Source organism: Garra rufa, chromosome 18 (assembly GCF_049309525.1).
Source record: "Garra rufa chromosome 18, GarRuf1.0, whole genome shotgun sequence".
In the NCBI taxonomy this organism is placed as follows: Eukaryota; Metazoa; Chordata; class Actinopteri; order Cypriniformes; family Cyprinidae; genus Garra; species Garra rufa.
In genome coordinates, this window is record NC_133378.1 from 6,165,087 (window position 1) to 6,190,157 (window position 25,071).

Sequence of the window (25,071 nt, forward strand, 5' to 3'; positions counted from 1 at the left end):
AGTAAGTTGAACAAGAATTAAAATGTGCAGCAAGATATGGACTATAACACAAATTTATAAGCATAAGGTGACTGGGAAGGGCCAGTGTGTACCGAATTTCAACTACTTCCATCTGGCCGGAGATTTAAGGCCCCTTTGTGCAAATCAAATAGGTATAAGAATTCCTTTATACCTGCTCCAATCATGTTTTTAAATTACTTATTATAAATGTGTGTTTCATGTGTATTCTGTTGCTGTATGTGTATGTATTCTGCTGCCAACATAAAGAACTGCCTTTAAGGACAATAAAGTAAAGTAAAGTATAAAGGCTATGTAAAATGCATTGCATGGACTCTTAGCAACACTACTGAGCTACTGGAAATGAACCATGTATACAAGTTGACTTACTAGAATGAATCACACTTCCCTTCCGAGGGAACTCTCACTGCGTCCTCTAGAGGGCGCTATTGGCGTTCCCCGATAGCGCCCTCTAGAGAATGCAGTGTCTCGTTCCCTTCTCAGGGAACCATTTTTACATAAGTAACCTGAGACGTTCCCTTCCGAGGGAACTCTCACTGCGTCCTCTAGAGCAGTGGTTCTCAAACAGGGGTACGCGTACCCCTAGGGGTACGTGAGGTGACGGAAAGGGGTATGCGAACAAAATGCTGAGCTTTGTCATTAATTTAATTCTACCCCAATTTAAAGTAACATTAAAACCGAGCATATAGTTCTGACAAGCAAAATGCCGCTTTTATTATCAAACAGGAACATGGGAGTGCCATAAACAATCAAACGAAATCAAATTACCTCATCTCTTGCGCTCAAAACTGACTGTATCCACACCAGCAGCGTGCGTATAATAGGATACCAGAGTATGTTGCTTTAGAAAATCACGCTGCTGTTCATTGTGTCTTTAAAGTATATTTGTAGCACTTAATAGCAAAGAACAAATATTGACAGACTGTACATAAAGATCGATTTAAGAAACTCTCTTCAATACAGAAACATGCCCTGTGCGAGTTATTTTTCATGTTTAAAATACGAGCAAGAACGCCGTTTTCTCTGAATATCCAAACAATTGCAATTGTTGATTTTATATAACAGTTCAACAAAAAGGTAACATTAAGTGAGCATTTTACATTTTAAACGTTGCCTACATTTTAAACACAATATTGTCAATATTGTTTGTTTTATTTTTCAACAAATCAATAGTTGCAACCAGTGGTGTAGTGGAGTACCCACTTCTTTATCAGGCGGCTTTGCGCATATCCACTTCAATCTTCTGATGCATTAGCCAAAATCAGGACAGTCCACCACATTCAGTCATATGTGAATAAATGCAAATAGTTGCTAAAAACACTCAGTAAAGACAGTGATGATGCAGTCAGGACCGTGGCGCGGCTTGCTTTAAATATGTTTGGCAATTGCGCCCACGCTAGCTCCGTCTCTCGCACCCCAGCCTGATCAAACGCGACAGCATGTCAGGAAGGGCGCGCAAAGTAAAGTAATGGTAAAGTTATAATTATTATTGATTTACTGATTTAAAACAGTATATAACGAAAACAATACCTTACAAATAAAAAGAAGCAGGTGAATGAAGTGTATACCCACTTCTTCAGGCACCACTACACCACTGGTTGCAACGAAATCCGCAACAGAACTGGTGTGTGTCTCCAAGCAACCGCGGTGTTAATGAAGAAATCTGCAGCTTTGAACGATTCGGAGAGTCAGTGAACTACAGCCGTTTGCTTCCTTACTGAATGAATGAAATACGCGATGCCTCACTCATTAAGATAGTGACTGCCGCCACCTACTGGCGATATTAGTTATAAATCGAATCACTTAATTTTTATTTATTGTATTATATTTTTGTGACCTTGGACCACAAAACCAGTCATAAGGGTATTTTTTTAAATTGAGATTTATACATAGTCTGAAATGGTGTATTCCACCATTTCCATTGATGTATGGTTTGTAAGGATAGGACAATATTTGGCTGAGATACAACTATTTGAAAATCTGGAATCTGAGGGTGAAAAAAAAAATCTAAATATTTAGAAAACCACCTTTAAAGTTAAACAATTAAGTTATTAGCAATGCATATAATTATTAATAAAATAAAGTTTTGATATATTCACAGGAAATTTACAAAATACATTAATGGAACATGATCTTTACTTAATATCCTAATGATTTTTGGCACAAAAGAAAAATCTATAATTTTGACCCATATAATGTATTTTTGGCCACTGCTACAAATATATCCATGCTACTTAAGACTGGTTTTGTGCTCCAGGATCACATATTAATAATACACATAATGGAATGTTAAGAATATGACATAAAAGATGCCTTTATAAAAAGTAAAAATTCATGTGTAAATCAAATTAAAGGGGGAAATTTTATCCCTTAAATACTGTGGGGGTACTCGGAAGAATGTTAAATGCCCCAGGGGGTACACCACTGTAAAAAGTTTGAGAACCACTGCTCTAGAGGGCGCTATTGGGGAACGCCAATAGCGCCCTCTAGAGGATGCAGTGTCTCTCCCTTCTCAGGGAACCATGGTTACATACGTAACCTGAGACGTTCTCAGTGCTACTTGTTAGATAATGCTAGACAACATTTTATCTTAGATAAAATGGTCACAACAACAAAACACAGGATTTGTGACCATAAAAAATGAAAGAAATGGGGCCCCACCAAAGTATACCATATTCAAGGAAAGTGGCTGCTATAAAATAATAAAATGACAGATGTGAAGGGAGCAGAACGGAGGATGAATCTAATCCCACAGTAGCAGTGGATTGCTGCTGATGGGCGATCTATAATTTTTTTTTATCCTGGCCAAACACTTACTCGTAAAGCCCCTGTTATGCTGCCATTGCGCTCACTTGAGTGTGAAAAATTTGAATGGTGCATTCAGGTTGAATGAACTGAGATTTAAAGGGCTCAGATATCTGCACTCGCTCTCTGCATGCAGGCACTTCAGAGTCTGATGGCATTAGCTTTATGCCACTTGAATTTCATTGTTTCAGTGCAGCTGAAAAATGGTGTAACTCTCTGGCCACGTCATCTGCCCTGACATGGAGCATCACAATCTAACTGATATCACAAACAGACCGCTTCATATGTGTGGCGTGTTGACTGGAGTAAACTAGAGAAGATCAGTACAGCCTCTAGCAGCAAAGACAAATGGTGGCATAAATCAGCTTTATAGGGGTAATTAATTAGGGGTGACATTCCACTGAAATCAGCACTTTTGCCCTCGACGGGAGAGCGCCGTTTGAGTGGGCTGTGCTGCACCAGACTGATTAAGTTGCCCACCTGAATAGACATCGCAAAGATTGCCCCAACATTATGGGTATTGGCTTGGCATGTGTGATATTGTTGCTGAGGTAAACATTTACACAAGCAGAGGATGATTTGGTGTAGTACAAGTAAGAACTGCAAACTTTTAAATATATAACTAAAATACATAAAATAAATATAGATTATACAATAGTTTTAGTGCACTCATTTGATTGAATAAGAATGGCATTGCTGATAATAGCATTGGACATTTCTCTGTTTGTGTCATTTGCATACTCGTTCAGATCTATTGTTTGCAATATTGTGAGTGCACTATTTTGTTGGTGGAGCCAAAAAAAAAAAACAAAAAAAAAAAACTTTATTTTATTTTGTCTGAAGTGTCTGTTCAGCCTGTGGCCTCATGCCCACAGGCAAATCACAGCTGTGTTGAAGTTCAGTACAACTAAAGTGCCTTTAAGGCAAGTTATTTCACTCAGCAGCAGTCTTGGTAACACCCAGGGTAGCTGTTTTCAATGCAGGCAGTAAACATACAGGTGCAACTTACTTTAATGGGCAAAAAGTCTCCACAACTGTTTTAAGATATTTAGAATATATTTCAAATGAGCCATAAACTCTGACAACAGTGGTATCATAAATGTTGCTTCTTTAGCTTAAACTGCATCAAAACAAGACTGCAATAAAACAAAACTGCAACAAAACTAAACTGCAATAAAACAGAACCGTGATAAAACGCAAAACAGCAACAAAACAAAACTGCAACAAACTGACTGAAACAACACAAACTGTAACAAAACAACTGAAACAAAACAAAAACAACCAAACTAAAACAAAACAAAACAACAAATCACACAAAAACCAAGAACTGCAACAAAACAAAATAAAACTGCAAACAAATCTGAAATGAAAAAAACTGCAATAAAACACAAAACGTCTAGGTTACGTATGTAACCCCTGTTCCCTGAGGACAGGGAACGAGACGCTGCGTCCTGGTGGACACTATGGGAACTGCCTTCAGCATGACCGGTTCTGAAACAAGCTATAGAACAACGACAGTGAACTTGACACTGGCCGGCGCCAGCCTGTGACGTCATCAACGGGCGCCTGCTAGTATAAAAGCAGGTGCCTGAGAGCACAACACCATCGTTTTGTCGGACGGAGGTATGTGTAGGGCCCGAGGCATGGCCCCGAGACGCAGCGTCTCGTTCCCTGTCCTCAGGGAACAGGGGTTACATACGTAACCTAGACTTTCCCTTCCAGAGGGAACTCTACGCTGCGTCCTGGTGGACACTATGGGAACGTTTATACCAACGCTGCCATGCCGAGGGATAAGTGATCAAACTGACTGAACGAGGAGTCAAGAAGGAACATCACCCCTGCTTCAGCGAGAGTCGCTGGGGCCCAGCCTGACCTGTCACGGCTAGCTCGGCTACCTGCGCACGTAACTCTCAAGCGTGGAGGCCTAGAGGGAGCCTACTACACTTAGCTCCCTAAGTGATGGAGCTCATAAACGCCCTGTTTCGTAATGGGCGGAGTTTTAGGGAATGGAGGTCTCAGCAGAGCGAATGTCTGCTCTAGGGACCTGACAACATTCAGTGCTAACAGGTATAGGTGCTATACTCGACACTGGGGGTATTCAGTGAGGCTGAATAGCCTGTGCAACAGAACTACCCGAGTGGAGTTTCTGCTCAGAGGGAATCTTCAGAGTGGAGGTCTCATGACCTAACTACACTTGACACTGACGATGGTCTGTGAGGCTGAATAGCCTGTGCAGCAGACCTGTCTAAGTGGAGATTTTCTGAGGAGTGAAGGCTTCAACGAAAGGAAGCCTGGCAACACTCTGTGCCTTCCAGAGAGCAACTCTAAGAATGAAGGTGCCGTGACACCTCTACACTCAAAACCTGGAGGTAGTCAGTGAGGCTGAGTAGCCTGTGCAGCAGAACTACCTACATGGAGTTTCTGAGGAGTGACTGCTTCAAAGGAAGCAAAAAAGCACTCTGTGTCTTGCAAAGGAAAACTCTAAGAGTGGGGGTCTCGTGACCCATCTACACTTCAACACTGAGGGTAGTCAGTGAGGCTGAATAGCCTGTGCAGCAGAACTACCTGAGTGGAGTTTCTGCGGAGTGGCGGCTTTGGTAAAAAGAAGCCTGGTACCACTCTGCACCCAGCAGAGGACAACTCTAAGGGTGGAGGTCTGTGACCTATCTACACCCAATACTAGAGGTAGTCCGCGAGGCTGAATAGCCTGTGCAGTCGGACTACCTACTTCTAGTGAAATCTCTGGAGGCAACGAAGGACTCTAAGAGTGGAGGTCTCATGACCTAACTACACTTCAACACTAACGGTAATCAGCGAGGCTGAATAGCCTATGCGACAGTACCTGAGTGGAGTCTAGAGAGTGGAGGCTTCGGAGAAGAAGCCTAACAACACTTCATTGGAGAAAGACTCTAAGAGTGGAGGTCTGATGACCTAACTACACTTCAACACTGATGGTAATCAGCGAGGCTGAGTAGCCTATGCGACAGTACCTAAGTGGAGTCTGGTGGCAATATTCTGTGGGCAGAAAAATACTCTAAGAGTGGAGGTCCCATGACCTAACTACACTTCAACACTGCAGGTGCTCAGCGAGGCTGAATAGCCTATGCGGCAGTACTACCTGAGTGGAGTCTGGAGAGTGGAGGCTTTCAAGAGAGGAAGCCTGACACACTTCCGTGCTTAGCAAAGAAGAACTCTGAGAGTGGAGGTCTCATGACCTATCTACACTCCAACCCTGAAGGTAATCCGCGAGGCTGACTAGCCTGTGCGACAGAATTACCTACGTGGAGCTCTTCTGGAGAGTGGAGGCCAGAGGAGGCGTCAACACTCAATCCTGCTAGCAGTGCTATCTGGATTGGAGTTGGAAAAACTAAAAAAGGTTTTTGCAAAAAACCAACTCAGAAGATGGAAACGGAGGTTTACCTGCGTGGCCCACACCGTAAAGGATTTAGAAAAGGACCCGCCAGTTGGGGGAGACCTTTACCACCAATGTGGATTTGAGAAAAATGCATAAAACGCATTTACCACTCATGTGGATTTTAAGGAGTGCTCAAGGACTTGCGTGAGTAAACGCCACAGATGTGGTTTTGAATAGGTGCCCAGAGCATAGCGAGAGGATCACCAGATTGCAGTCTCTAGGCGATAGCAAAGCCTGAAAGCGGAGCTTCTGGAGAGGGGAGGCTTCAGCAGAAAGACTCTCTAAAGTGAGAGGAGGCCTACGACGCTCCCCTTAGGGAAACTCTTCAGAGTGGAGGCCTCAAAGTGAACGCTCTAAGCAAGGGGAGGCCTGACTACACTCGACGCTCAAAGAAATGGCAAATACTCACAGTAGAGCTAACAATGCAAAATAGCATTTATCTCATAGCTCTGTGTAGTGGAGGCTCCGAGACTGCATCTCTAGAGAGAGAAGCCTGCAACACTAGTTTTTTGGTGAGTGGAAGACAGCACTCCCCCCCAAAAAATAGTCAGCAAGGCACCCATGGGCCTGCCAGCTGCTATAACTGTGAGAGTGAAGGTCTCAGTACTGTAGCTGTGACAGAGAGGAGACCTATTACACTGTGCTTATCAGTGGAGTTGAAAAAACTTAGGGTTTTGGAACCAACTCGAAGATGGGCATGGAGGATTCCCCTGCGTGGTCCACACCGTATAGGATTTCAGAAAAGGACCCTGCCTTTATGGGAGGGAACTTTACCATAAGTATGGATTTAATGAAGTGCCTAAGTAGTGCACTTACCACTCAAGTGGATTTTAAGGAATGCTCAAAACGACTCGCGTGAGTAATCACCACTAACGTGGATTTGAGGAGGTGCTCTAAGCGTAGCGAGGAAGACACCAATATTATTCCTGGGCGATAGCAAACCCGGAAGCAGAGCTTTCAGCGAGGGGAGGCTTTAATGGTTACAGACTCTCTCGAGCGCAACAAAGCCTGACGACGCTCAGCTGAGGAAGCTCTACCGAGTGGAGGCCTTGGTATGAACACCCTCTCGAGGAAGGGAGGCCTAACTACACTCAACACTTGAAGTGACAGGTCCACGAAAAGGGCTCATATACTAAAAAGTAGAGCTGCATTATTGTGTTTCGGCCTGTATTTCTGGAGAGTGGAGGCTTAAACAGAAATACCTCAAACAGAGGGAGCCTGGCGACACTCAAACCAATAAAAGCTCTCATGAATGGAGGTCTAAAAAAATGACCTGGCTACATTCAACGCTAAGAAGTATTATCTTTATACGAGTCCACACGTCAGTAGGACTTCACAGAGAGGAGGCTTTCTAAAAACATCCTTTTTAGGGAAAAAGCCTGCTACACTCAATTCTGGCAGATTGGGTTTTAGCACAATACCAGAAGATAATTTAGCGAGGCCCAGAATGGGGCCTAACAGCCAAATATGTAAGATTTCTACTTAAAAGCGGGGCTTTTTAAAGAGAGCGGAGGCTTCAGTAAAACATCTCTCTCTCAGAGAGGGAGCCTGACGACGCTCTGTTCACCCTACCACATAAACTCCTAGGAGTGGAGGTCTCACATGTGTGTATATGAATATCCACAGGGAAGGGACCTGACTACACTCGTGCAAAAAGAGTATTACTCTTAGCAGGGTTTAAGCGAGCGGAGGCTTCAGAAGAGCGATTTTTTTTTTCGCTTGAAGCAGCTTTACAACGCTCAAGAGGGTTTTTATTACATATTCCCATGTGTATATGTATGTTGGATCATGTCTATACCAAGCTTACTCTAGCGGAGGTTTTAAACCTGACAACGCTTAACCCAGGAGGGGATTTCTACGAGTGGAGGTCTCTACACACTGTTTTCTTTTATAAAACGAGGGGAGACCTGGCTACACTCGGCACTTGGTGGCAGTAGAACTCAAGAGGAGCTCGAAAACTGCAATAACAGTCACCCAAGCGGAGCTGGTAGACAAAGAAAACATGCACATACACATTTGAATATTTTATTAAAGTGTCTTTACTGTTCACATACCGGGCCATCAGATTGAGTATCAATCTCATCATCGGCCCAGCCCCAGAGTCTTTGGTGAGGGGGAAAAAGGAGGGGCAGGTAGCCGAACGGACGTGAGGGGAACCGGAGAGGAGACTCTAGGTACCCGATCCAGGCCTGCCGCCACGCCTGCGCTGGATCGTCTCCCTTAGATCCCCTCTCCTATGCCGCGCATCACGCCTCCTCTGGGACCGACTCCTCCCGGGGGGAGGGCCCCGAGTGGCCACACTGGCAACCTGGCCTCGCCTCTGGCCCTTGGACCAGGACGGGCCTGGTTTTCCCCGGTGTTCAGGTGGAGGCGTGAACCGGCGAGGAATGCATGACTTAAAAGCCGCCGAGCGCGCCTTCGCCTCTCTGAATCTCTCGACCACCGACTCGACGGATGTGCCGAACAACTCAGATGGCGAAACCGGCGCATCGAGGAGAAAGCGTTTCTCTTTCTCCCCGATGTCCGCCAGGTTCACCCACAGATGTCTCTCCGTGGCCACCATCGCCGACATGGACCTGCCCACCGCGGTCAATGTCTGCTTGGTGGCCCTCAGAGAGAAGTCTGTGGTGCGGCGCAGCTCAGCCACCTCCTCCGGGGAAAGCCCCAGACCACGGTCCAGATCTTTTAGCAGATCAGCCTGGTACGCCTGCAACACTGCCACCGTGTGCAGAGCAGCACCAGCCTGACCCGCTGCCGCATATGCCCTGCCGTTCAGCCGAGATGTTTCTTTCAACGGCTTGGATGGCAGGGTCGGAGCCTTCAGGGTCGATGTCCCTCCCGCTGAGAGATAGTTCGCAAACGTCTGCTCAATGGGAGGCAACGACGCATATCCGCGCTCCAGCATTCCCTCGACATCAGCATAGTTAACATGCTGATGCCTGTGAATGCGGGCTGAATATGGCCTGTCCCATGCCCTCTCGATCTCTTTATGTAGATCAGGAAGGAATGGGAGGCTCACGGGAGTTGGCTTGTTATGGCCGGGAAGAAACCGCTCGTCCAGTCTACCCAGGGCGGCCTCTTCCCCGGCGGGCTTCCACTGAAGGTCTAAACGGGTAGCCGCGCGGTCCATAACAGACATCAACTCTTCATATGCGGGGCAGGGAGGCTGCATGGACTCAGAGAGCTCATCTTGTTCCATTTCAGCCTTCTGCTCGCCCTGGCTTGAAGCCAAAAGAGCACTCGCTGCAGGATCGGAAGATGTGAGAGACAGCACATCTTCCGCTAGCAGCGCGTCCTCGTCTCTGGCTGACGGGCGCGAGAGATTAATCCCTCTCTCAAACTCGTCAGCCAGCTCCACCTGTGATCCCCACGATCTCAGCCGCCGGGCAGCCTCGGCTGCCGCGGGACCAGAGCCGCGTGGGGCGGATGGATGTCCCAATTCCCTCGAGAAAAGGGACAAACGAGAACGGAGTTTCTTCATAGTGAAACTCTCACAATGAACGCACTCCGTTCCTTCTAGAACAGAGCGCGCGTGCTCTTCACCCAAACACATCACACAGAGGTCGTGTGCGTCATCAGGTGTCAGATTTCTCTGACACGGATCCACACACTTCCTAAACAGTTTTCCTCTAGGCATCGCTGTACTCACTCGCTAGAACGGAGGACTCTGAAGACAAAAAGATGGTGTTGTGCTCTCAGGCACCTGCTTTTATACTAGCAGGCGCCCGTTGATGACGTCACAGGTGGGCGCCGGCCAGTGTCAAGTTCACTGTCGTTCTATAGCTTGTTTCAGAACCGGTCATGCTGAAGGCAGTTCCCATAGTGTCCACCAGGACGCAGCGTAGAGTTCCCTCCGGAAGGGAACTATAACTGCAACAAAACTGCATCAAAACAAAACTGTAAACAAAACAAAACTGCAATAAAATACAAAAAACTGCAACAACACAAAACTAAACTGCAACAAAACTGTAAACAAAATGACAATGAAACAAAACTCAAAACTGCAACAAAACAAAACTGTAAACAAAACAAAACTGCAATAAAATACAAAAACTGCAATAATAAAAAACTCAAAACTGCAACAAAACAAAACTGCAATCAAATACAAAAAACTGCAACAACACAAAACAAAACTGTAAACAAAACTAAACAAAACTGCAATAAAGAAAAACTGCAACAAAACAACTAAAACAAAACAAAGCTGAAATAAAAACTGAAACAAAACATAAACAACAAAATAAAACAAAACAAACAAACAAACAAAACACAGACGGTTTAAGATTAAACAAAAATCACAGTATCTTGCAAACAAAAAACTTTAATACTACATACAGCTAACTGAAATAATGCCTAATTTCTAATCAAAAAAATGCAAAGACAAATGCTAATAAATTATTAAGCGACAACAATTGTTTGCGCTAGTTAGAAATACCTGATCCTAACCCAAACAAATCAAATTAACAAACTGAAATGAACCATCTATACAAACCGATTTACTACAATAAATCAGATTTTTTCAGTGCTACTTGAGAGAGAGAGATGAAAATCTAGAAGGGCATATATGATTACTGCCTCAGCTCACTTATGTGGAATACATTGTGATATATTTCTGTCATGCTGTACCACTGCTGAAAAAATAGCTTATTACTAAATAGAAATACTGAAAAATAGAATTAAATTGCACTAATACTTAGGGTTACTCTCTGTGACCATATGGTGCTTCTGTGCTCTGAACACTGCACATAGGTGATGGTGGATAGTATAGGAAAAAGACTTTTTATGTTCACTGTAATCATCAAATAACAAACAGCACTCTTCTTCTATCCCTCTAACTACATGGGTGACCTTTGGTCTGGAGATTGATCAAATGCTGAGGTAGCCGATGGTGACATTTACAAAATGGTAACACCTCAGCTCATTAAGAGTGCAGCCTCACACGCTGAGATCGTGTTCACTATCTCTCCAAGTGATGAAACAAGCTCTGTTGTACATGACACTTATACAGCACAGAACTACTCTCTCCTTACAAAAACTGAGACAAACCTAAACCAGAGCTGAGGAAAAACACACAGAATCCTAAAAATAAACATGATACTAGAAAGGCAATATAAAGTCATTGTGACTTAGAACTGTTGTACACGTGATGTTGCCTTTATGTACCTCAACAGTTTTTATGGCTGTATATCGGCACCTTGTGATTACCTATGGCATAAGGCCGCTATGGCCAAATCACAGCCGTGCTGATATACAGCCATATTGCACCGCTACGAGTGTGATATTGCATTTATACAACAGTTTAACAGCCCAAGTGTTTAAATACCTATGGAGTGTCTTTAAAAACCCTCTTTTGTGCAGAACTATTTCCTACCGCCACAAGTTTAAATCTCAAGTTCACAGTTTAACAGCTGAGCTCAAGCCTCCGTTACTGATTCGAAAATGTCACTTTAGAACTAGTAATGAAGGGATTGACTGAGCGAGTGTGATACCTGCATCTGATACAGCATTCATTCTTCAACTCAATCTCATATTCACAATAAAACATTAGTTTGAAAGCGGTATCTTTATCGTACTATCCTTTCATTTGTTAAGAGTGATTTCCAAAGACAGCACTGCTCAGTGCATTTGTTAGCAGCGTCCTACAGGGTGTTGTTGAAAGTAAAAATAACTTCCTTGTTTACGAATTTCAGTAACAAAATAAGTCTTTACTGCTGACTTACTTAGAAAAAAAGATATTACGCAATATTATGTTTTATTATGTACGGAAAGCACATACTCTATTTCTCCCACTCTCTCTCCCTCACAGACACACACACATACAGTTTGCACACACATTAGCATACACACTAATGTTGTTAGTGCTGCTCTGATGATTAACAGCTTAAAAACTACATGACATTTCTCACAAGCGAGGTAACAACAGAGTGGTCTTGAAGATAATTAACCTTAAGTTTCACTATTAGTAGAGACGATACTGCCAATCACTTTTAAGAGATGCACAGACTTGAAAGAGTTAATTTACGAGCTTAATCTTTCTCTCCCTCTCTCGTTCTGTCTGTCTGCCTGTCTGTCTGTCGTTCTGTCCAAACTTCATTATTAACTGCATTAGTTTGCTATCAACAGCTCAAGTGTCGTTACTACGTCTAAAATGACGTTTGGAATGAAGGGTTGGATGAGCTGCATAAGAAATTGATCCTACTTACAATAGCATTTTAAGGACAAAAATCGGGCGAACGTCTCAAAATATATCATCTGATCGATGTCTTGAGGTATGGTAACCATAGTATAAGCAGAATAATTGACTTCAGTCCATTGAATTCTACGAAAATAATGCACACCCGATTATTTTCTAAGAATTCAATGGCCCGTCTTCAATTATTCCTTACGTAATATTTATTAGACAGCAACAACAGCCATTATAAAAGTTTCTAGTCAATTCATTGAAAAGTACACAGGCAGCGCTCTGATATAAAGCATTAAAGTTATATAAAATATAACCAAAAACTGCCTGTTAGATTTACTCAAAACAAATTATATCTCATGTTTAACCACTATAGAGACATCAGAGCCAGTACCAAATTCCAGAAGAACTAGCTGATTTAAGGTTGCTCTCGATGGGTTCATGAGCTCTGAGCAGCCCAGGCACTCACATATCTAAAAACGTTAAAGCAAATTTTAAAATCGTATTATCTTTATTAACAAACTGCATATTTGAAGTATAAACAAGTACATAAATAAAAGTGACAAAACATTAAAAAAAATGAAAAGCTAACTAAATGTCGCCAGTTTTATCTAAAGTGAAAATTTTCATATTATAGCTAATTTAGCTTTTGTTTATGGTGAAATTAAGTTTTATATTGACGTACATTATATAATAGTTTGACTTTTGTCTAAAGAAAACATACTAAGCATACACTAAAAAAAGTTTAAAATTTACTCTATTTATGATTTAAACGACATTCCGTTTCTCTTCTGGATTTCTTTTCAAGAACTCAAAACTTATTTTTGATGTTGATCTTGACATAATTAAAACTGTAGCTCCCAGCATGCTTTGCATGAGACTTAATCGGGAGAAGAAAAACTGCTGAAATTATGCCTAATTTTTTGTGTTATTGAGAAGGATGAAGACTTGATAGTGTTTAATGTTCAATAAGGTTGAGATTTAGATTTCAATTTCCTTCCATACTTCATAAATCTGCTAATTTGAACTAATGAACAAGTAAACTTTATCACCCACCTCAAAGGACTCGAGCAGCTCTCCGTTCTTCAGCCACCTGTACGATGGTTTAGGCTTGGCGCTCGCCTTACACTCCCACAGCAGAGATTCATCAATAGCTTTCTGCACATCCTGAGGCTTCTCCACCAAATGAGGGGGTGCTGAGATCCATCAATAAACACACAACACACAGCGAGATATCAACACCTCACAAAGCGCAGCTGATAAAAATGAATTTTCAACAGCTCCCTGAATCCCAGACACACTTAGAGCAGGTTATTGATTAGTCCCTGTTAGGAATCAGTAAACCAACCAAGCAGTTTATGAGCCAATTAATGAACAAATCCAGTTATTAATCAATCAACATGGCATTAGTATGAGGAAAAAAGCATAATACTGTATGAATAATTTACAGGGACATTTAGTAAACCGCATTCACACTGAGCTGGGGAGATTGCTGCACACAGCTCTCGCTAAATTTTATGGATCTTTAGCCTGTCTTTGGTTTATTGCTTTAATATTTATATTGCTTTGAGGACCAACACATGCACACATTACAACAGAAAAAGCTGCTAGAAAAAGTGCAAATCTTACAGTTCTATCCTTGGTTACATATTTATACTTAAGCTAAGACGATTTTTTAAAAAATGGCTTGAAAACATATTAAAATGAGATTGATTCTCGTGGCTTTGCTGAAGGTCAATGTGACTTGCATAGGCTTAACTTTTCTTCTAAGATGAGAGAGAAAGGAGAATTAATCACTGGGTAGTGCAAGCGTGGACAAAGTAGCATGCTTTATAGGTATCAGTCACACTGCTGGAGCTCATAATTTTGACTTGGGCCATTATGTTATAAACAACAGTGACCTATATTGATTATTTCATAGCTCCAATGGCAGTGATAGATGGACAGTACAGTCTATGGGAGATTATGGATTTTTACCTGCCAAATAATTGCAATGACAAATAATTACAACATACAGGGATAATCATGAAAATCTGACATCCTGGTTATAAAACATCATGGGGATATAAATTAAACATACAGTATTGATCAGTGATAAACTGAAATATATAAGCATTCATAAAAGCTTAATGCTGCATATTGATTGTGTGTTTGTCTGATTATGGAAAGTGCTTTTTTCAATACAATGAAAGTTGGTGTTACAATTTTAGTATTTTTTTGGTGTGTGTGTGTGTGTGTGTGTGTGTTTCTCATTTAATTGTAATTTTATTTTATTTAAATGAATACATTTAATAACAATAAGGGGATTTCAGATTTTTTTCCTTACAATTCTAGGTTTATACCTCACAAATTGGTTGATACAAAATAAAGTTGCATCTTACAACTTGATAAAAAAACATATATACATATACATATACATATATACATATTATTTATATATATATATATATATATATATATATATATATATATATATATATAAAAGGTAATTACGACTTTTTATCTTACAATTCTGACTTTTTTCACAATTTGGACTTTAAATTAATCTCAGAATTGCGAGGTGTAAACTCACATATTGCAATTCTCCAATTATAACTCACAATTCAGACTTTTTCTCGCTATTCTGAGTTTTATTAGCAATTCTCACGAAAAAATAAAAAAAAAAACAACTCAGAATTGTGACATGAAATGTTGCAATTATCTCATTTATCATGTGGCCGAAATAAGCTATCATTTAAACTGAATAATATAAAAATAAAACACAAAGATATAAAATGAAAAAACACCAAAAATTCAAAATCTTATTCAAAATTTTAACAAAAATGCTAATAGTATATTAGTGATACTAAAATAGTACTGGCTTAAGTTTCTCTCCTTTTGTGTTTCATGCAAGATACAGTTGAGGTAAAAATTTTCATACACTTTCCAGAATATGCTAAATGGTTATTATTTTACCAAAATAAGAGAGATCAAATAAAAATGACCCTGTTCAAAAGTTGACATGCACTTGATTCTTAATATGGTGTCGTTATCTGAATAATTAGCTGTGTTTTTTTTTGTTTAGTGATAGTTGTTCATAAGTCCCTTGTTTGTCCTGAACAGTTAAACTGCCTGCTGTTCTTCAGAAAAGTCCTTTAGGTCCTACAAATTCTTTGATTGTTCATTTGAACCCTTTCCAACAATGACTGTATGATTTAGAGATCCATCTTTTACACTAAGGACAACTGAGGGACTCAAATGCAACTATTACAGAAGGTTCAAACACTCACTAATGCTCCAGAAGGAAACACGGTGCATTAGGAGCTAGGGGGTGTAAACTTTTGAATAGAATGAAGATGTGTGCATTTTGCTTATTTTGCCTAAATATCATTTTTTTTCATTGAATACTGCTCTTCAAAACTACAGAAGATATTTACATGTTTCCCAGAAGACAAAATAAGTTACATTTACCCTGATCTTTAAATTCTCTTAATGCATCGTTTTTTGCTTCCGAAGCATCAGTGAGTGTTTGAACCTTCTGTAATAGTTGCATAGAGTCCCTCAGTTGTCCTCAGTGTGAAAAGATGGATCTCAAAACCATACAGTCATTGTTGGAAAGGGTTCAAATACACAAAAATGCTGAAAAACCAAAGAATTTGCCTAAAAGCCTAAAGGCTTTTCTGAAGAACAAAGGTCAGTTTAACTGTTCAGGACAAACAAGGGACTCATTAACAACTATCACTAAACAAAACAAAACAAACAGGTAACAACACAGTATTAATAATCAAAAATAACATGCATTTTGTATGACCCATCTTATTTTGGTAAAATAATTACCATTTCGCAGATTCTGCAAGGTGTATGTAAACTTTTGACCTCAACTGTAAATGTCATACAGCTTTAAATCCTTTTTAAATTTGGATGAACTGTTCCTTTAAGAGAAAAATACATTTATTTAATCTCTGAAATATTTCTGTCCTACCGTAAAAGGAGAGACGCCCCTTCACTGTGTTTTTGCCTCTGGAGTTCTCAGCTGTACATTCATACGGCCCTGCGTCTTCCTGTTGGAAATAAGGGATCTCCAGCACGCCACTGGATTTGCCAACATCCACTTTTCTGGGAAAAGGAACTCCGTCTGGTCTTCTCCAGGTGATAGCAGGTACTGGACTGAAAGCAAAAGGTAAAGTTTATTTTTTAAATGCTTCCTTTCAAATAATAGTCTACAGCAGGGCTATTCAATTAGATTCATTTGAGGGCCAGATTATCGAACTGAAAATTTGAATGGGGGCCAAGGGGGTGGGGGCCGTCCTGATCTCTTTGGGGGGGCTATAAAATTCAATTGAAATGCATATTCGCTAAAATGAACTAATATTACCAACACCTACATCTATAAAAGGTTAACATTAGTGCTGTCTGTCAATCAATTAAAAAACAAACAAACAAAAAAAACACATTTTTCTGTAATTAATCATGATTAATCACATATTTATATATACATATTGTCATAATTTCACACTGAACCTCCAAATTACGGAAACAACAAAGTATATTTTAAATATGTGTTTAATGGCATCTTTTTACCAAGTAGCCTATTATTAATGAAGTATTGATATCAGTACTGCTAGTGTCTCTATTAAATGAATTTTCTCTCAGTTTTACATATTAATTATGTCAGTTCAACATTACAGTGGAATTGAAAGCCAATATTTTCACAATTTAATAGGCTCTGAAATATATAACTTTTAATTTAGGTGATTTTACAACAATCTTCACATAAACCACAAATTGTATATGCATAAACTATACAGATTATTATTGCCATATACTGGTTCTAATTGTGATTTGAGGTTTAAATTTTTTTTTATGTTTTTAATTTTACATAAGTGTTTGTTTACCACAAAGTATATTTTGGCCATCAAAATAACATTCAAATTGGATTATAAGAGCTTTAAAGTGCTAGAAATGGTTGTGCAAAATGCTTGAAAGTCATTGAATTGCTTGAATTTCTCTCAAAAGGTTGTACAAACCCTGAAATGAATACAGTAATAGCATTCGACTATGCTTAAGTTGGCGTTACTTCTGGTTTTCTGACATACCTCAGCACTGTTTATAACAGAATTCTGAGCAGAATTTGAATGATTCTCACTAGATCTCGCAGCAACCTTAATTCATTCTGTGCGAATTCAAACACTTCTCACTGGATCTCGCAGCACTGTGCAGTAACAGTGTCACGAAATTAACTTTGGTTCCTGATTAAAGGCTGTTCTGTGCTCGGACAAGTGTGTTTGCGTTGCGCTCCGAGCTGATAAACGTTTGGTTTCTCTTTCGTTTCGTTTGCCATTTTATGTTTCTCATGTGAAACGGAAATAGCAGCGCTTATGAGTTGAATAACGCGGTGGTCGCGCCAGTGCAACCGCTCACAAAATTTAGTTGCACCGGCAGAAAAAATGCACCATTTGGTCGCAGTCTGGAGCCCTACAAGCGCTTGTCAAATATGCCGTCTATTGATGTTGCGGTCTCCGGTAGATCGTTGTTGTTCTTGGCCCTCTTGCTTTTCTTTTTTGGCTGGCCCGGGCCAGTGTTGCCGCCTAGTGACAAACTAATTAGTGCAAAAACAATTCAAGCCACCTGCGCGTACTTCTCCCTCGGGCCGGACGAAGATGATTGGCGGGCCGGATTGGGCCCGTGGGCCGCCAATTGAATGAGTCAGTCCTCGCTTCAGCCTGTAGCGCGATGACGTAGCTGTTTCAGGTCCAATACGTACTGGACTAATACAGTGCGTATTGGACCTGATCCATCTACGTCATCGCGCTACAGCCTGCAGCGAGGACCTCTTGAATTGAATAGCCCTGGTCTACAGTATACACTGGAAAAGAAACCCAGTGTCTATATCAGTAAGCTGCTAGCATGTGTTATTGTGTAAGAAGGCTCTTATAGAAAATATCAACTGTTATATTTACTTTCCCAAAGCGAAGCACTCCAGTTTGACTGTCAACCCTTTGGCAACTGCCAAAACTTCTGGAAACTGGACCTCAATTTTTGGCTCATATTCTCCCATAATGCCTGAAACACAGAAACAGAGTGACCATTTTCTATTAAAACTAGTTTAAAACCACAAATGAGTCATTTTTGTGAGCTGAATACACATAGTAGGACCATCACCATCACTGCGGAGTACGAGTGGCGTGGGAGGTCCTTGCACCCTGCTTTGGGTCACAGTGTTAGTCACGACACAGGTATAGTTTCCCACGTCTGAGGGCTCCACTTTTGCAATGTACAGATTGCCTGTTTTCTGTGACACAAAGCGCCGCGTGTCTTGCTTCACAAATGAGGGATATTCGTTGAAGATCCAAGAAAAGGTCAACTCTGTAGGAAAAACAAAAGGTGAGACGAGCTGTACTGCACCACATGCTTCGAAGTTTTCAAAATCTTTTATTGAATTTAATACTAATCATTTTCAGAAACCCAGTGATGTAAGTAAACAGAATCACACAAACTTGAGCATGGCTTTCATTGTACATGATAAATTGTAAAATGGTTAAATAACATCTTATACCCATCAGATCTATCTATCAATTCATCATATATCCATCCATCCATCATATATTTATCCATTCATCCATCCATTCATCCATCCATTTATCCATCTATTCATTATATACTTATCTATCCATTTATCCATCCTTCATCCGTCTGTCTGTTCATTCATCCATCCATCCATTCAACATATATTTATCCATTTATCCATCCATCATTTGTCCATCTGTTCATCATATATTTATCCATCCATCCATCCATCCATCCATCTGTTCATCATATATTTATCCATCCATCCATATATTTATCAATCTATCATCCATCCATCCATCTCCTATCATATATTTATCCATCCATCCATCCATCCATCCATCCATCCATCTGTTCATCATATTTATCCATCCATCCATATATTCATCATATATTTATCAATCTATCATCCATCTGTTCATCCATCCATCCATCCATCCATCCATCCATCCATCTGTTCATCATATATTTATCCATCCATCCATATATTCATCATATATTTATCAATCTATCATCCATCCATCTCCTATCATATATTTATCCATCCATCCATCCATCCATCCATCTGTTCATCATATATTTATCCATCCATCCATATATTCATCATATATTTATCAATCTATCATCCATCTGTTCATCCATCCATCCATCCATCCATCCATCTGTTCATCATATATTTATCCATCCATCCATATATTCATCATATATTTATCAATCTATCATCCATCCATCTCCTATCATATATTTATCCATCCATCCATCCATCCATCCATCTGTTCATCATATATTTATCCATCCATCCATATATTCATCATATATTTATCAATCTATCATCCATCTGTTCATCCATCCATCCATCCATCCATCTGTTCATCATATATTTATCCATCCATCCATATATTCATCATATATTTATCAATCTATCATCCATCCATCTCCTATCATATATTTATCCATCCATCCATCCATCCGTTCATCTGTTCATCCATTTTTTCCATCCATCCATGCATCTATTCATCATATATTTATCCATTTATCCATCCATCTATCCATCTGTTTATCATATATTTATCCATCTATCCATCCATCTATTCATAATATATTTATCTATTTATCCATCCATCATCCGTCTGTCTGTTCATTCATCCATCCATCTATTCAACATATATTTATCCATTTATCCATTCATCATCCATCCATCTATTCATCATATAATTATCAATCTATCATCCATCATCCATCCATCCATCCATCCATCTCCTATCATATAATTATCCATCCATTCGTTCATCTGTTCATCAATTTATCCATCCATCCATCCATCTGTTCATCAATTTATCCATCCATCATGTATTTGTCAATTTATCCATCCATTTGTTCATCATAGATTTATCCATTCATCCATCCATCTATCCATCTGTTTATCATATATTTATTAATTTATCCATCCATCTATCCATTTGTTCATCATATATTTATCCATTTATCCATCCATCTATTCATAATATATTTATCCATTTATCCATCTATCATCAATCCATCTCTTATCATATACTTATCCATCCATCCGTTCATCTGTTCATCATATATTTATCTATTATTTATCCATCTATCCATCCATCCATCCATCCATCCATCCATCCATTCATCATATATTTATCCATTTATCCATCTATCTATCCATCATGTATTTATCAATTTATCCATCAATCCATCCATCTATTCATCATATATTAATTAGGTTATCCATTCATCCATCCATCCATCCATCCATCCATCCATTCATCATATATTCATTCATTCATTCATTCATTCATTCATTCATTCATTCATCCATCCATCCATCCATCCATCCATCCATCCATCCATCCATCCATCCATCCATCCATCCATCATATATTTATCCATTTATCCATCCACCTGTTCATCATATATTTATCCATCCATCTATTTATCCATCCAACCATATATTAATCTTATATTTATCAATCTATCAATGCATTCATCCATCCATTCATCTGTTCAATTTATCCACCATTCATCCATATATTCATCATATATTTATCAATCTATCAATGCATCCATCCATTCATCTGTTCATTAATTTTTCCACCCATTCATCCATATATTCATCATAAATTTATCAATCTATCAATGCATCCATCCATCCATTCATCTGTTCATTATTTTTTCCACCCATTCATCCATATATTCATCATATATTTCAGTCTATCCATGCATCCATCCATTCATCTGTTCATTAATTTATCCACTCATTCATCCATATATTCATCATATATTTCAGTCTATCCATGCATCCATCCATTCATCTGTTCATTATTTTTCCACCCATTCATCCATATATTCATCATATATTTATCAATCTATCAATGCATCCATCTATTCATCTGTTCATTAATTTTTCCACCCATTCATCCATATATTCATCATATATTTATCAATCTATCAATGCATCCATCTATTCATCTGTTCATTAATTTTTCCACCCATTCATCCATATATTCATCATATATTTATCAATCTATCAATGCATCCATCCATTCATCTGTTCATTAATTTTTCCACCCATTCATCCATATATTCATCATATATTTATCAATCTATCAATGCATCCATCCATTCATCTGTTCATTAATTTTTTCCACCCATTCATCCATATATTCATCATATATTTATCAATCTATCAATGCATCCATCTATTCATCTGTTCATTAATTTTTCCACCCATTCATCCATATATTCATCATATATTTATCAATCTATCAATGCATCCATCTATTCATCTGTTCATTAATTTTTCCACCCATTCATCCATATATTCATCATATATTTATCAATCTATCAATGCATCCATCTATTCATCTGTTCATTAATTTTTCCACCCATTCATCCATATATTCATCATATATTTATCAATCTATCAATGCATCCATCTATTCATCTGTTCATTAATTTTTCCACCCATTCATCCATATATTCATCATATATTTATCAATCTATCAATGCATCCATCCATTCATCTGTTCAATAATTTTTTCCACCCATTCATCCATATATTCATCATATATTTCAGTCTATCCATGCATCCATCCGTTCATCTGTTCATCAATTTATCCACCCATTCATCCATCCGTCTGTTCATCCATTCATCCATCCATCCCTTCAATTACAATCGCAGTAATACAATAATGAGGAAACTATTAAAAAACTATTTAAAGTAATTTACAGTTTGAAGATTTGAACATCTTTAAAACAATAAAAAGACTGGCAAAATTCAACTTGAGTCCAAGAGTACAAAAGGATCTGATCTTTGCCCAAGAATCCAGGTTATGTCCTGTATTTTTTTTGTTTTTTTGTTTTGTTTTTTCTGATGGATCCACAAAAACAAGTGATTTTAGCTTTTGGTAAGTTTTAAAAGGTTTGGCTCCATTAAACCAATACGGTCTGATGTGTTCAGCCTAACACTAAACACAGTAATCAAGACAGCAGGGGACAGACGAGCACAACACTAATGTAGCACAGCTGTGCTAACTACTACTCATCTCAGGCAAAGCTTTTTGATGAGAAGTGACAGAGTAGCCGAGAATAAACCACTTTTATACTTAAACATCCAATCCATGTTGTGTGTTTTTAACATGTTAGAAACATTATTATCTGACATCTTACAGTTTTTCTCAGTTGCTTTGGTGCATTTCTCACAACACTGTTTACATTTGCACAACATTTACTTCAACCTCCACAACATTTAGTCATTTGTGCACATCACAGTAGTAGTTTCTCATTCCTTCCAACAAATTGCAAATGCTTTTGGGCATGCATCAATTGCTTTCATACAACTCTCTGCTGTTTTATAACATTATCATTTGCTCATGTCATGTCAGTCAGAATTAACTAAACTTGTGAATGCTGAATAGTCATTCCATATAAAACTAGTAGTCCTCATTTCATTGCTTGAGTCATTACATACAAAAATGTTGAACTAGTTGTCAAAATCTGTCAAGCAAATTTCTAAAAAAAAATTAAATCTTTTTTTTTTTTTTCCTGAAAATGTCTTTTAAATTGAACAATTTCTCTCAGATGAACCTCAGCTTTCACTGATGAGAAGGGATGCGTGAAGCATTAGTTGCAATCAATGATAAGCCACTTCTCTACAATCACTCAGAACTGAATCTCATAAACCCCCACTTCACAAGCATATGAACCAAGCAGGACATAGTGTGTACCATTTCTACAATACTGTGACACAGAAATGGAAGGTCAGCCTCGTGGAAGAGGGGTGAGGGTGCGGGGAGGAAGGGGAAGGGGACAAAACAGGGGAAGAGGAAGAAGAGGCCAAGTATATAGACAGATTCCCAATGAAATCAGGACTACAATTGTGGATCATGTTGTCATTCACGGCCTCACAATGGCTGAGGCTGGTTGAAGGGTGCAGCCAAATGGCGAACCACTGTAAATTCAATTATTTCGTTGGGAGAACAGGTGTGTATAAATGGACAGTAATTCAGCACCAAACAATCTGCACTGCACTACTGTCACTGTGTCACACATGAAGCTTGCAGTGGGACAAGAACTTGTCACTTTTTACATTTTACATTTAGACAGCTTTACTGCATCACAGATTTAGTGTATTGTAGTGTTACAGTAAAGATTTGCCATATTTACTGTCATTTTACTCTGCACCACATAGGATTGCAAGACAACCCTGCAGAGTATTTGAGCATTTTAAGGAAGTGTCACCAAAATCTGACTTTTTTGCATTGGAAAAAATTTACAGAGTAAACTGTCATAATGAAAACATGACAAAGCCATTTGACTATCTTGTTCATAAACAATGGTGTCAGGACTTTTCGTCTTGATGACACTGACACTTTCATTGACATGAATACTTGCTTTTGAGGAATGAGCTATCCATTTTGAGCAAGTGACACACTTTTGCTAGGTTATCAACTAGGTTTTGCACTTTGTACTAATTGTTTTGAGAAATGCATTAACTGTTGTGCAAATGTGAATAGTGATGTGAGAAATGCACCAAAGCGACTGAGAAAAACTGTAAACATGTTTTCTTATAGGGAAATGTCACTGCTTATAAGCTGTCTCAGTTTTCAGTAAACAAACATTGTTGAACCTTTTTGACTGTGGTCCTTTTCAAAAGTGCTCTGTTTTTACCAAGCTCAACGTGTTCTGTTCTTTAAAATGTCAACAGTCTAAGTGATGACATAAAAAAAGAAATTCTGTTCAGTCTGTTCAGGGTTTCTTAAGTGTGGCCACTCATTGAGATAACAGCAAAGAGCAAATACAAAAAGTTTGCCTTGCATAACATTTAACGTGTGCTCTGTAGTGTGCCACTTAAGGGCACTAAATCAACAGCAGAAAAAGGAGGTAATATGTGTTTATGCTGTTATATGGGCAGTGAGGTTGAAAAGCCTTTATGCTGTGAGCTAATTACAGTGGACCATAATTGCTGGTTGGGGGGTGGTTAGGAACAAACAGTAGAAACTGCCTAGAGCAAAGTCTCTCTGAACAGAATTTACTAACAGGTAACATCTGCATGTATGATAACTGTGAATGAGACACACATGAGGCACAACATAAAGTTCATGAATGAGAATATTATTAAACATATTGAATTTTCATTCATGTTTGCCATTCTATGAAAGAGTAATTATAGATTGAAATGTCCTATGTAGGGTTGCAAGAAAGACCATCCTGGCAGATAGACTGACATATTGGCAGACATTTTGTCTCATTTTCTATCATTAAGTAGAATTATATCATACACATAAGAGCTACATAGCCAGTCAATTATTATCACAAAATAAACCTTGCATCAGGCCTTATATAACCCTGAAGGGTTTTATTTAGCAGTAATGGCTGGCTGGATGTTCATTATCCTGCTACTAAATAAATAAATAAATGGGCATAAAATATTAATTTGTTTTGAAATTATTTATTGTGTGAAAAGAAATAGATGACTCAATTATACAAAATACATGAAAATTGTATAACAGCAGCAAACCTATGTAGAAACCTATGCATGACTAACAACGCACAACTTACTAATCAAAATAAAGGTTTGAGGTCAAGGTCA

The 25,071-nt window shown here is 39.1% G+C and overlaps 1 protein-coding gene across 1 annotated transcript in view; it reads right to left on the bottom strand.

Moving 5' to 3' along the window:
- Positions 1-18,690, bottom strand: part of cntn3a.1 (contactin 3a, tandem duplicate 1) — a 55,205-nt gene extending 36,515 nt beyond the window's left edge. The window contains exons 1-4 of the mRNA XM_073822878.1: positions 18,558-18,690; positions 18,356-18,458; positions 16,378-16,562; positions 13,473-13,612 (exon numbers count right to left, since the gene is read on the bottom strand). Of these exons, the coding sequence (XP_073678979.1) occupies positions 13,473-13,612; positions 16,378-16,562; positions 18,356-18,453 (423 nt within the window). The 5' untranslated portion in view covers positions 18,454-18,458; positions 18,558-18,690. The remainder of the gene's footprint in view (positions 1-13,472; positions 13,613-16,377; positions 16,563-18,355; positions 18,459-18,557) is intronic.
- Positions 18,691-25,071: the final 6,381 nt, after the last annotated feature.